Here is a 12,625-nt window from a genome sequence, read left to right as displayed (position 1 = left end):
GAGCAGCAGCACCGGCACCAATATCTTGCGCCATCGAACTCTTCTGAACCCGCTTTAGCAAAGAAACAGCATCCTTTTCTAATTCCCCAAGGGAAGAAAATGAGAAAGGAATGAAACCATAACCAATCGTCTGACAGCTAGATTCGTACTTGACCCGCTTCCGACGAGCCGCATCAACCACAGCACGTCCAGGGACAAAGTCAGAAAGCCCAGACTGTGTCAAAGGAGAAGACCCTGTCAAGTCAACACAAACATCGCGACCACAATCCCAGGAATAAAGTAACACATCTGCAGGTCTGAGGGCCCTGTCGTTCCCTCCAGACAACCCAATGTCAACCTCCTTTCTCGCTGAAATCCCAGATCGATAACAAACATCAACAAGGGAATCCCGAACAACATTATGTCGATGCTTAATACCCACCATACCAGCACAAGACACCGCGTGATCCCCGAAAATATCCCCAGTAAAAACCCTTGAACAGGCAGAGCATGCCGTCGAGATAGAGAACAATGGAACACCCAACCGGTAGCACAACACACATCGGTAAGTCTTTGCGTTCATCGTCTGACCCAACCCCAAAATAGGGACTGCCCTTAGCCAAGCAGAGGTGTGATCACCCTGCTGCGATTTTCATAAGGCCGATTGTCAGGGAGATAACGAAAAAGTGGATTCTGCAGAAGCGGTAACCTTTGTGAAATAAACATCTGCCAATTTCTTATTATTATTATTATTATTATTATTATTATTATTATTATTATTATTATTATTATTATTATTATTATTATTATTATTATTATTATTATTATAATAGAGCTGTATATCTTTTTTCGCCGAAAAAATAAAATATGTGAGTTGTATATACGCATGATTAAAGACAAGTTGCATAAAACAAGGGAATGATGAGTGCTACACTGATTACGGAATTTGGTTTATTACTGTAGTGTAACGAAAAAAATGCGAACTTATCAGATAGCAAGGGGTTCAGGGATGAAGCTAGAATATCAGGTGATGGACGCCGGGAATAAGCTGATTAATGTTTCTTCTTCTTCTTCTTCAACTCCTGACATTATCAACGTTCTTTTGGTTAGGGTTTCTTTTTCTTTAACTTATTTTTACTTGATTTTTTAAGCTAATATTATTATTAATAATAAATAATACAGTTAGGGTTTCTGATACGAAATTCGGACGGCGTTTGGTTAGGGTTTCTTCTTCTTCTTTTTTTTATTTTTAAATTAAGTCGGTGCTTAGTACGAAGATTTGGAATTTGATCTTTTAACATGAAATTAACCTACCTGTTTTACTATGGTAACCTGTGCCCAATCAACAATTGGGCAAATTGGTTTTGGTATTTACCAAATTGGATCGTTCCAAAACATTCTTAGAAGAGTAAGGAAAATTAGTTTTTGGCCAATATCATCATAAGCTTAATCATGTGCCTACCAATGAGATGTTGGCACATTTTTAAAGCAAATATGGGTAGTGACAAATTGGGTATGCACATGCCTATAGATGAATGAAGTAGGTCTGTTCATTATTATGTTCATTAATAATCATTACTCACAAAGCGACAGTAAATTGCTATTCTATAACATTGTCTATTAACAATTTTAGACTAAGTTAGTTTTGATTAATTGTGATAGGAAATAGAGAATGTTCTAATTAGGGTGCAACAATCATCCGAAGCGATGATTAAAGCACTGTATCCAATCAATCAGGCATTGATTGCTAATGGACTGATGAGACATCCTGACATGAATGTTAATATTTCAGTCGTATGTTCCAAATATAAAAAATAAATTATAAATTTTGTTTTGTTTTATGTTCAGATCTGGTAAAAACTTTCTAAAACATTGTAAATACATAGTCCGACTAGGGTTTTCCCTTGCCTAGAGATGTAAAATGAAGAAAATATGTATGTATATATATATATATATATATATGTATATATATATACATATACATATACATATACATATACATATACATATACATATACATATATATGTATATACATGTACATATATATGTATATACATGTAGGGGCAGCATTAAGAGGGAAGTAACCATTTCGGGGGAAGGGGGAAGCCAATTTTTTTTTTTTTTCATTTTTTTCGATTTATATTTTCAGGCATCAAGATCACACGAAAATATGAACATTTAAAAAAGACACTTCATGATGAATGTTATTATTTAGGCGGGAAAACGATCAACAAAAATAACATTCAAGATAATATTGATCGTGAAGAATGTTAATCTTAGAAAGTTTTTTTTTTTCATGTTTTGTGAAGTACTTTTTGTCAAAATTTAGCCCAATTTAGAGTTTAGGGTTTAGTGTTTTGGGTTTAGTCCCAAAACCCAAAACCCTAAACCCTAAACCGTTCGTGTTAAAAACTCAATCTAAATCCTAAATCTGAACCCTAAATCTAAACCTTAAACCCTAAATTTCTAAACCCTAATATCTAAACCCTAATGTCTAAACCCTCTAAATACGCTCGAAAAACACGATAATTCTTATATATTATTTCTTCGAGCGTTTTCCCGCCAAAATAAAAACATTTATCACAGAGTGTCTTTTTTAAATGTTCATATTTTCATCCAATCTATAATGTTCGTGAACAAAGTTTTTTAAAAAAAAAGAAATTTTTTTTTTTTTGCTTCCCCCGCTTCCCCCCCAATTGGTTACTTCCCCATTGATCCTACCACTATATATATATATATATATATATATATATATATATATATATATATATATATATACTCAAAAGAGACACCTCTTGACGGAGTGCTAAATATATATGAGTAGATTCGGGGTATTTTTGTCATTCTACAACTCTAAATGTGGCAAAAGCTTAAAAGTTGGGCGCATTTTTGCTCATTTTATATTTTGCTGTCTAGTTTGTGGTTCAGCCAAAACTAAATTATGTTGGTCATTATTGTCGTATTTGTAACAATCAAATTTTTTAACAGGAGGCGAAAGAAACCATTCCTTGTACAAGTGATACAAGTAAGTTGATGAACGATAAAATTGATACAGTTAAACTGAAGTCTCTAGAGGAGAACAATAATATGGAGCAGACACTAAGAGATTGTCAAGATTTAACAAGAGATACAGTTATTCACTCGGATGATGAAAAGAATGATGTTTCACTCACCTCAAATTGTGTAAAAGAAGTGAATGGAAAACCCAAGAGAAATGACCAACAGGTAAACGACATTTGCATCTTGCAACTATTCTGGTATGGCTATGGTTTTGTGTTTCTCGTTTACGGTTTTGCCCATATATGCACACTCTCAGACGGAGTAGGCTATAATGGGTCAAAAGGGGTGTTTTCAGGACGGGTTTATTTAACCTGCAAATACTTATATCTTGTTTATTTCTAGAGTAGTAAAGTTATATGACTTAACTTTTAAAAATGATTCCGAAAAAATATAGTGTTTGAAGTAAATGATTTACTCTCTTTTTTTTTAACGGCGATTTTTTGGCATCAGTAGATCATTTATTTCAACGACCCTCATCATTTGCACGTAACACACACGTTCGGGCGGAAACCCGAACCCGAACCCGATCGATGGTACCCGGGAACACATCCATTCGGGCAATGGTTCCGGGTAGAGGTCCGTGAACGAATCCGGTAAAACCTCCCTATAGGGTCGATATATACCACCATTATTGATGTTCAATTGTTTTAAAGAAAATCATGTCATCCCTAAGGATCGAACCCATGACCTCTTCCTATCCCATGACTCAAAGTACATGGGGTGAACTGAAAGTAAATGATTTACTTAATAATGCATTTCGAGAGACTTTTGACTTGTTTGACTCATTCAACCAGTTTCCAACATGTCATAGGCAAATCACAACCGAAATTAATTACTTTAGTCATTAGCCTTGAATATGAACAAATCTCCACTTAATTATGGTAACCTTCTTATGAAATCAAACATCAACTATTGTAGTTTGGTTGGTACTAAAATTTTTTTATGTTGCGGTTTATATAGAATTAATTGTTACAACATTGCATATACTAGTTTGGTTATTATGAAAACATAAAAATAAAATAAAAAAACTAACTTTTTAACCCAACCTATATATATATATATATATATATATATATATATATATATATATATATATATGTATATATATATATATATATATATATATATATATATATTAATATCGGAATTTGGTTTTATTGAATTTTACCCAGCAAACCACTTTGTCTAATACTTTATTAATATCTCAGCTTTATTGATTGATATATTGATTTAAAAGAATGAATAAAATTTTCCATCTCATTGTAGAGTTGTAGTGCAACAAAAAAAATGCGGACTAAACGGGCAGCAAGGGGTTCAGGGATCAAGCTGGTGGTGGACGCCGGGAATAAGCTGATTAATGTTTCTTCTTCAACTCCTGACATTCTGAACGTTCTTTCGGTTAGTTTTTTTTTTCTTTTTCTTTTCTTTCTTTTTTTTTTTTTTACTTGATCAATAGAAATTTAATAATTAAAGCCTATAAATTAATAAAAATAATCATGCTAGGGTTTCTAGGTACAAAATTCTGATAGTGTTTGGGATAGTTTATTTACTGATTCTTTTTAAGGAGAAGCCTCTCTGTTTATTTGCTATAAAGTTCGCAAAAATGTGAGGGTTTTACCTTGTTTAATTTAAGTCGGTGCATAAAAGAGGGTAAACAAAGTTATTCTAAATAAAAAAAAAGTAAACAGGGAGCTGCTTACTAGATATGAATTTTCCTTTTTTTTTTTTTTTTTTTCACTATTGTAATGGATTTGATTGAGAATATTTTTTCAGCATTACCTAATCCAAAGACTCTTTTCTAAGTTATTCCAAAGACTCTTTTCTAAGTTATGCTGCTTTTATGTGCTTATTTATCAGTCTTGGGAGAAAAAAGATATAACACCAGATATTCTATTAGATTTATGTCAAAATATGCGTTCTTTATTTAATAAGTTTTGCTTATTTTGTTGCCCCAAAATAACCACTTTGTTTACATGAGCACTTGAACATTTTAAGATAATTTTAGTAACAGTAAGGTACATGAATCGTCCAAGTTTTCTGATGAGAATTACCAAGTTTGTCCTTCGTTGATAGTTTATTAGTAAGTGAACTTTGTTGCAAATTTGCATTACAAGTGGTACTATCGATGCAAAACTAGTGATGATTTTGTTAGTATTCACCAAACCCAATGGAAAATTTGTGTAGTTTACTCGATTAGTTCATGTCTACGGTAATCTGTTATCTGTATACACGGTTCTCATTCTACTCCAATCAACAATTGGGCAAATTGGTTTTGGTATTTACCAAATTGGATCGTTCCAAAACATTCTTAGAAGAGAAAGGAAAATTAGTTTTTGGCCAATATTATAAGCTTAATCATGAGATGTTGGCACATTTATAAAGCAAATTGGGTATGCACATGCCTATAGATGAATGAAGTAGGTCTGTTTATTATTATGTTCATTAATCATTACTCACAAAGTGACAGTAAATTGCTATTCTTTAACATTGTCTATTAAAATTTTTAGACTAAGTTGGTTTTGTATAATTGTGATAGGAAATAGAGAAAGTTCTAAGTTGGGTGCAACAATCATCTGAAGAGATGATTAAAGCACTGCATCCAATCATTCAGCCATTGAGTGCTAATGGACTGGTCAGACATCCTGACATGAATGTCAATATTTCTGTTGTATGTTGTATCTGCCAGGTTATAAGGATTATGGGCCCTGATGCCCCCCCGTACGACCACCAACAAATGAAGGTATGAGACATCTTAATAATAAGCATTTTATTTAACTAGTTGAGAAAAAGTATATAGTTTAAAGTAGTTACTGTTCTGTTGTTGTTGGGGACAGGAGTTTTTTGAAGTTGTTGTGACGTTGTTTGAGAAACAATCTTGTGCATCTGGTAGTAACTATGGCAAGTTGAATAGAGTTCTCAGAATATTTAGCAAAACCAGATTGCCGGTAATGATGTTGGACTTACAATTGGAGGAACTAGTAGGTCGTCTTTTTAAACAATTTCTAACTTTTCCCAGGTAAGAACTCTATTTCTTTGTGTTAAATAATTGAAATATATAAGAATAAAATGATACCAGACTTCAACTTCATCTCATTTAGAGAGAAAATGCTAATCTTATATGAATTTGTTCTTTTTTTTGACATTTTAAGCGCCAACAACTTGTTAAAAATGGAGAAAATAATGACAATGATTATAGAGGAAAGTGGCGAAGCGCTCGCTCTTGAAGCTCTTATTAATACCATTCTCGAAAAGGTTAATGAGTTGATTAATTGTGTTTCGGATCTTCACTCATGAAGGTTCTTTATTCATCACTAATTACATCCTATACTATTACAGACTGTTTCACCTATTTGTTGGCAATTAGGGCAGAAAGTTCTCAAGAACTGTGATGCTAAACTTAGATCACATCGCACAAATATGGCACAAGATGTAAGCATTGCTTTCTATGATTATTTCAATATGGTTGCACGTCTTTATATAACTCCATTATATCAGTTAAGGTGTGTGATGCTCGTGTATGTACTTCTATAGATACAAAACTTTTTAGTAACAGACATTTGTTAGAATTTTAATGGGATTCTTTTTATTAGTTAATGGATAATGCATGCATACACACATGCGACCCAATTATGTATAAGTTTAATTTCATAATAAGTTAGAGGGCGAGTAATCCAACTCCATACTCTACTGTTTCCAGTCCGTCCCTGGCTACCACAAGATTCGAACCTGAGACCTCTTGCAAGGATATCAGACCACCACCACAAGTTAACCTTCATGACATCCAAATATAACAAACAAAATATAAATTTTGTTTTGTTTGATGTTCAGATCTTGAAAGAACTTTGCAAAACATTGTAAAATACAGAGTGCTCCTTGGCTTTTACCATGTCTAGAGATGTAAAATGAAAAAATTTACGTCTATATGTACTTAAAAGAGACACTAGACGGGGTGCTAAATATATATGAGTAGATTCGGGGTATTTTGTCTTTCTACACCTCTAAATATACCAAAAGCTTATAAGTTATGTGTTCTTTGTTCATTTTATATTTTGCCGTCTAGTTTTTGGTTCAACCAAAACTAACTAATGTTGGTCATCATTGTCATATGTGTACTAATCGATTTTTTTCAACAGGAGGCTAAAGGTACTAATCCTTGTACAAGTGATACAAACAACTTAAAGAATGATACAACTCATAAGACTAAACTGGAGCCTTTAGAGGAGACCATTAAAATGGAGCAGACACTAAGCGGTTGTCAAGATTCAATAAGAGATGGAATTACCATTAACTCGGAATTAGCCGTTTCATTCGATGATCCATTAGCGACCTCAAATTGTGTAACAGAAGTGAATGGAAAACGCAAGAGACATGACGAACAGGTAAATAACATTTGCATCTTGTAACTATTCTAGTATGGCTATGGTTTTGCGGTTCTGGTTTATAGGGTTTGCCCAGATTTGCAAGGTTAGACGGCGTAGGCTAATCGGTCAAAAGGGTGTTTTCAGGACAGGTTTATCTAACCTCCAAATATATCCTGTTTATTTCTGGACTAGAGTAATAGTATTTAGGTTTATACTCTAGTTTTTATGCTACGGTTTATATCCGGAGTAATTTACTCGCCCCGCCCGTCTTGCCAATTATAAGATTTTTATAGCTATAAGGTTTTTCCCTGTTCGGGCCTAATAGGGCGAGTAATTCAACCCCATATTCTACTGGTTGTTTCCAACCCTTCCCTGGCTACCACAAGTTTCGAACCTGGGACGTCTTGCAAGGATTTGAGGCCCCACCACAAGTTAACCTTCATGCCCCACCTAAATATAAGAAATAAAATATAAATTTTGTTTTGTTTGATTTTCAGATCTAGGGAAAACTTTCTAACAATATGTACTCAAAAGAGTCACCTCTAGACGGAGTGCTAATTATATATGAGTAGATTCGGGGTATTTTTGTCATTTTACAACCTAAATATGGCAAATGCTTAGAATTTATGTGCTCTTTGTTCATTTTATATTTTGCCGTCTAGCTTTTGGTTCAACCAAAATTCACATATGTTGGTCATCATTGGCGTATGTTTAATAACTAATTTTTTTGTTTCAACAGGAGGCTAAAGGTACTAATCACTGTACAAGTGATACAAGCAAGTTGAGGAACGATGCAACTCATAAGATTAATCTGGAGCCTTTAGAGGAGACCATTAATACCAAGCATACATTAAGCGATTGTCAAGATTCAAAAAGAGATAAAGTTTGCCTTATAGGCATGCACTCGAATGATGAAAAAAATGCTGTTTCATTTGATGATCCATCGGTGACCCCATATTTTGTAACAGAAGTTAATGGAAAACGCAAGAGAAATGACGAACAGGTAAATGACATTTCCATCTTGTAACTATTCTATTATGGGTATGTTTTCAAGATTCTGGTTTACAGGGTTTGCCCAGATTTGCACTCTTAGACGTAGTAGGCTATAATGGGTCAAAAGGGCTGTTTTTTGGACGGGTTTATCTAACCTGCAAACACTTATATCTTGTTTTTATCTACAGTAGTCGAGTTATACGAATTTCAATATTTAAATGATTAAAAAGATAATTATATTTGAAGGGCACTTTAGTGGTTGTTTACTTTCAAAAAACCATAAATTTCAAAATATATAGGTCCTGTAGCTAACTTTAGTGGTGATCTATACAATTTGAAGAGTATGTTGTATAATATATATTTATACTAGTGGGGTCATAGGACCCCACCTCTTAAGGCATGCATTCGCCACTGACCGAAATCAAGTACTTGAGTCAGTAGCCATAAATATGAACAAATCTCCACTTAATTATGGTAACCTTTTTTTGAAATCAAACATAAAATCGACTATTGTTGTTGGGTTTGCACTCGAATCTTCTTATGTTACCTGTTTTTATACCGAGTAATAAACAAATTGTTACAAAATTACATATACTATTTTGGTTATTACGAAAGTATAAAGAAACTAACTTTTTCAACCCAGCCTATTTGACCTATTACTTGCCCCGCCCCGCCCGTCTTGCCATTTCTAAGTTATTTCTATATCGTACAGCAGAAAGCGACCAAAAAGGTTTTATACAGCTTGATACGTGTCCAGGGCTACAAAATCAAGAAAAGTAATGCACCGATTCTCGAAGCTATTTTCAAGAAACACGGCGACATTGCATCTAATTGTGTAGTCAAAACAGCTTCTGTACGAGAATCGATCCTCGAGGTTATTTGTGAAGTCGTCAAACGAATTCAAACCGATGATTTTAAAACCATAATTTCTGATATGGAAGAAATAGAGATGAAAGTGTTAGATGCAGAAGCAACCAACATGAACGTTACGTGGCTTCGAACTCACCTTGAATCTTTACATAAAAAGAACACTGCCCAAAAACGGTCAAGTTTACATGGACAAATGAAGGCGAACACCAGTTTGGTTAAACGAGCTGCAAAAATGGATCTTGAAGAGAGGCGTATAGAGCTTGTGACTGCACAAGAAGAATTTAAAAAGGCTGAAAGGTGTGTTCAAGTACTTGATCTTGTAGAAACGAAGATGAATAATGATTTCTTGGAATCTGAGGCTGAAAAAGAGTCGTGGTTAAATGATTCGGTTTTATAAGTTGATTTACTTGTACTAGAATCTTTTTGTAGAAATTACTCATATACTAATTTTTTTTGAAATAATGATTCAGATTCAGATTCTTGATTCTTGATAGCTCCTGATTCTTGTTCACAGAAAATCTCAACTGGCTCATTTTGTATATATAAGTACCTGCTGACATGTGGGGGTTATTGGATTTGCTACATGAATGAATAGTTCTAATCTGTGAGGTTTATTCGTTGGGTTGACTGGTTCAGCAGTTTGACGTTTAGTTAGTTATTTTCGTTTTTGTGTTTATGTTTCTTTTTCTGATCAAAATCAGACCGCATAGTTTGTGCCCCTAACAGGACGAGACCGCATAGGTCTACACATGTAAAGTAACTAGAGGGTGAATAGTTACTTACATGGGCGTTATTATATAGGGACTGGGGGCACCCGCCCCTAGTCGATTTTTAAAGTTTAGTGAATTTTTTTTTAATTTTTCGACTTTGCCCCCGTGGATTTTTTTTAACCCCAAAACCTATATATTTTGCTCCAAAACCTTCAAATTTTACTTAAAATTATCCAAATTTTGCGCCTAAAACCTTTAATCTTTGCCAAAAAAAAACTTCAAATCTTGCCTAAAAACCTCTATTTTTTGCCCAAAACCCTCCATTTTTTGCTCAAAAATCTTCATTTTTTCCTCAAAAATCTTCATTTTTTCCCCAAACCTCCAATTTTTGGCCACAAAACCTCCATTTTTTGCCACAAAACTTTCATTTTTTGCCCAAAAAACTTCTTTTTTTTCCCCCAAAACCTCCACTGATTACTTAATACGTTTTTAAAACTTTTTCGATGATTAACAAGATTTAACCAATTTTGATCAACTTAATCAACTCAAACTGACAAAATAGCTGAAATGATCTCTGTGGTTTGTACCAAAATGCTGATTTAGTCCCTGTGATTTTTTTTTACGGACTTCATCCTCGTGGTATGTCAATGTTGCTGATTTCGTCCCTATTTCTGACGGCCGTCTAAATTAGCCGTTAAGTCAGAGTCATGTGCGAAACATGTGAGGGTATCCTCGTCCTTTCAGTTGTTTCATCATCATCTCACTTTCTACTTCATCTCAATTTTATTTCCCCTTTTTTCTTCCCAAATTAGTCATAACCTGCAACTTAATATCAACATATATTCCTTTATTTTTCTATAACCCAAGATCAAAATTAAAAATCAAAATCAAAATTCAAAAATCAAAATCAAAAAACCATATCAAAATCAGAAACTTATACATAAACATTTCACTTAGATTACAAAAAATACATTACCACAAAACCAAGATCCACAAGTTTATATAACAAGTTTTAATCTTCAAACTAAAAAACAACCTTTATATATTTCAAACTATCAAATAGGTCTAAATTTGCATAACAAGAAAAAATTGTGACTCGTAAACTCATACAACAATGATTGCCGTATATATAAATACGCACCAAACAAATACGAAACACCAGAGACGCTGCTGCTATTCTTCTATTAAATCGATTTATGGTTAACTAAATCTGATAGATAGATGTGATTAACGTTGCTGCTATTCTTCTATTTAATCGGATCTAGGCCGGAGTTTAGTTCATCAATCGAGATCTATATAATGTTTAGTGATCTCCAACGATTTTGAAGATGAAGATTTACTTTTGGATTTGATTTGATTTGGTTCCAGCACTTTTGAAGATGAAGATTTAGTTTTGGATTTGATTTGATTTGATTTGTTTGGGTATCGGTGATTTTGGTCTTTTAATATGTTGGGTGATGATATTTCCAAATTGTTTTTTTATACATCCACACATATTTGGTGGTATCTTCCCAGATTACCCTCAAATGACTTCTAACATAAAATTTATAGAGAACATCATTTAAGGGTATAGATGTAAAATTAAGTGGATCTATCAAAAACACATTTGGAAATATCACTACCCTAATATGTTAGGTTTTAATTTTAAGGATTAGAAGAGAAGATGTAGGTGATAAAAGGAGGAAGAAAATAAAAATTGACAAATTTGCCCTCACATGTTTCACACGTGACTCTGACTTAACGGCTAATTTAGACGGCCGTCAGAAATAGGGACGAAATTAGCAACATTGACATACCACGAGGATGAAGTCCGTCAAAAAAAACCATAGGGACTAAATCAGCATTTTGATACAAACCACAGGGACCATTTCAGCAATTTTGTCACTCAAACTCAATATGCATAGTGTTTATGTTTAAAGCAATAATGAAAATAATGTAAAGAACAAAAATACAAGGATTTATAGTGGTTCAGGTGGATGTTAACTAATCCACCTTAATCCACTCCTCGATACTTCTTATCGAGAGTTAGCTTCATTAAGCTTTTCTCCAAAGCCGGTAGATATCCGTTTTACAAATCTCGTACCTCGTGTAGACAACACATCTAATATGTCTATCCCTTTGAAAGATTGATTCTATCTTATATCAACTTGTGTTCGCCTTGGACAAGTACTAATTCTTAATTGAATTAATCAACCTCTTAATTCCCTTTAAGGAAGATGATCCCTAAGCTAGCTAGTGCTTCTATTGCAAAGTACAAGATTCAATCTTTTATTAATGATATTCCTAAGATAAATCAAAGGATAATATCACATTAAGTAAACTCACAAAGATAAACATTTGAAGTAAGTTTAATTCAACAATCTATGAGATCATAGAATCTCTCTTGCTAATCACAAACTGTAACGACCCGGATTTTACCGCTAATATATAGAAGATTAATATTTACATAATTAATGTTTCCAACATGTTAAGCAATCAAACTCATTAAGATTTGATTATTTGAAATGAATTTTATACAAATGTTTGGCCACCCAGTTTGTCTGACGATTCACGAACGTCATAACTCGAAATAATTATATAATGATGTATATATGGATATATATATATATATATATACTTATGATTTGATAAAATGATATTTAAGTATCTCA

The 12,625-nt window shown here is 33.4% G+C and overlaps 1 protein-coding gene across 5 annotated transcripts; it reads left to right on the top strand.

Annotated features, from left to right (window-relative positions):
* Window positions 1-848: 848 nt before the first annotated feature.
* Window positions 849-9,841, top strand: LOC139852688 (uncharacterized). Of its 5 annotated transcripts, none has more exons than XM_071842016.1 (10): window positions 849-1,084; window positions 2,969-3,205; window positions 4,307-4,438; window positions 5,577-5,780; window positions 5,875-6,056; window positions 6,190-6,292; window positions 6,377-6,469; window positions 7,174-7,419; window positions 8,141-8,404; window positions 9,152-9,841. In XM_071842016.1, the coding sequence occupies exons 1-10, from the start codon at window positions 956-958 to the stop codon at window positions 9,659-9,661; spliced, it is 2,100 nt and encodes a 699-aa protein (XP_071698117.1). In that variant the 5' UTR covers window positions 849-955; the 3' UTR covers window positions 9,662-9,841. The 5 variants fall into 5 exon arrangements, with proteins under 5 accessions (XP_071698117.1, XP_071698118.1, XP_071698115.1 ...); XM_071842017.1 differs by having other exon boundaries at window positions 850-1,084; window positions 5,727-5,780; window positions 9,107-9,841; XM_071842014.1 differs by having other exon boundaries at window positions 850-1,084; window positions 9,110-9,841.
* The last annotated feature ends 2,784 nt before the right edge of the window (window positions 9,842-12,625 follow it).

This window comes from Rutidosis leptorrhynchoides, chromosome 6, assembly GCF_046630445.1.
Source record: "Rutidosis leptorrhynchoides isolate AG116_Rl617_1_P2 chromosome 6, CSIRO_AGI_Rlap_v1, whole genome shotgun sequence".
Classification (NCBI taxonomy): Eukaryota; Viridiplantae; Streptophyta; class Magnoliopsida; order Asterales; family Asteraceae; genus Rutidosis; species Rutidosis leptorrhynchoides.
This window is presented reverse-complemented; position numbering and strand designations above follow the sequence as displayed.

What these genes read in the sequence shown, in the direction of transcription:
- LOC139852688 (XM_071842013.1), top strand. Translation starts at nt 956, where the DNA reads ATGCGAACTTATCAGATAGCAAGGGGTTCAGGGATGAAGCTAGAATAT. An exon ending in CCAAGAGAAATGACCAACAG is followed by an intron (nt 3,206 to 4,306) that starts GTAAACGACATT and finishes ATCTCATTGTAG; the next exon opens with AGTTGTAGTGCAACAAAAAA. An exon ending in GCACAAATATGGCACAAGAT is followed by an intron (nt 6,470 to 7,173) that starts GTAAGCATTGCT and finishes TTTTTTCAACAG; the next exon opens with GAGGCTAAAGGTACTAATCC.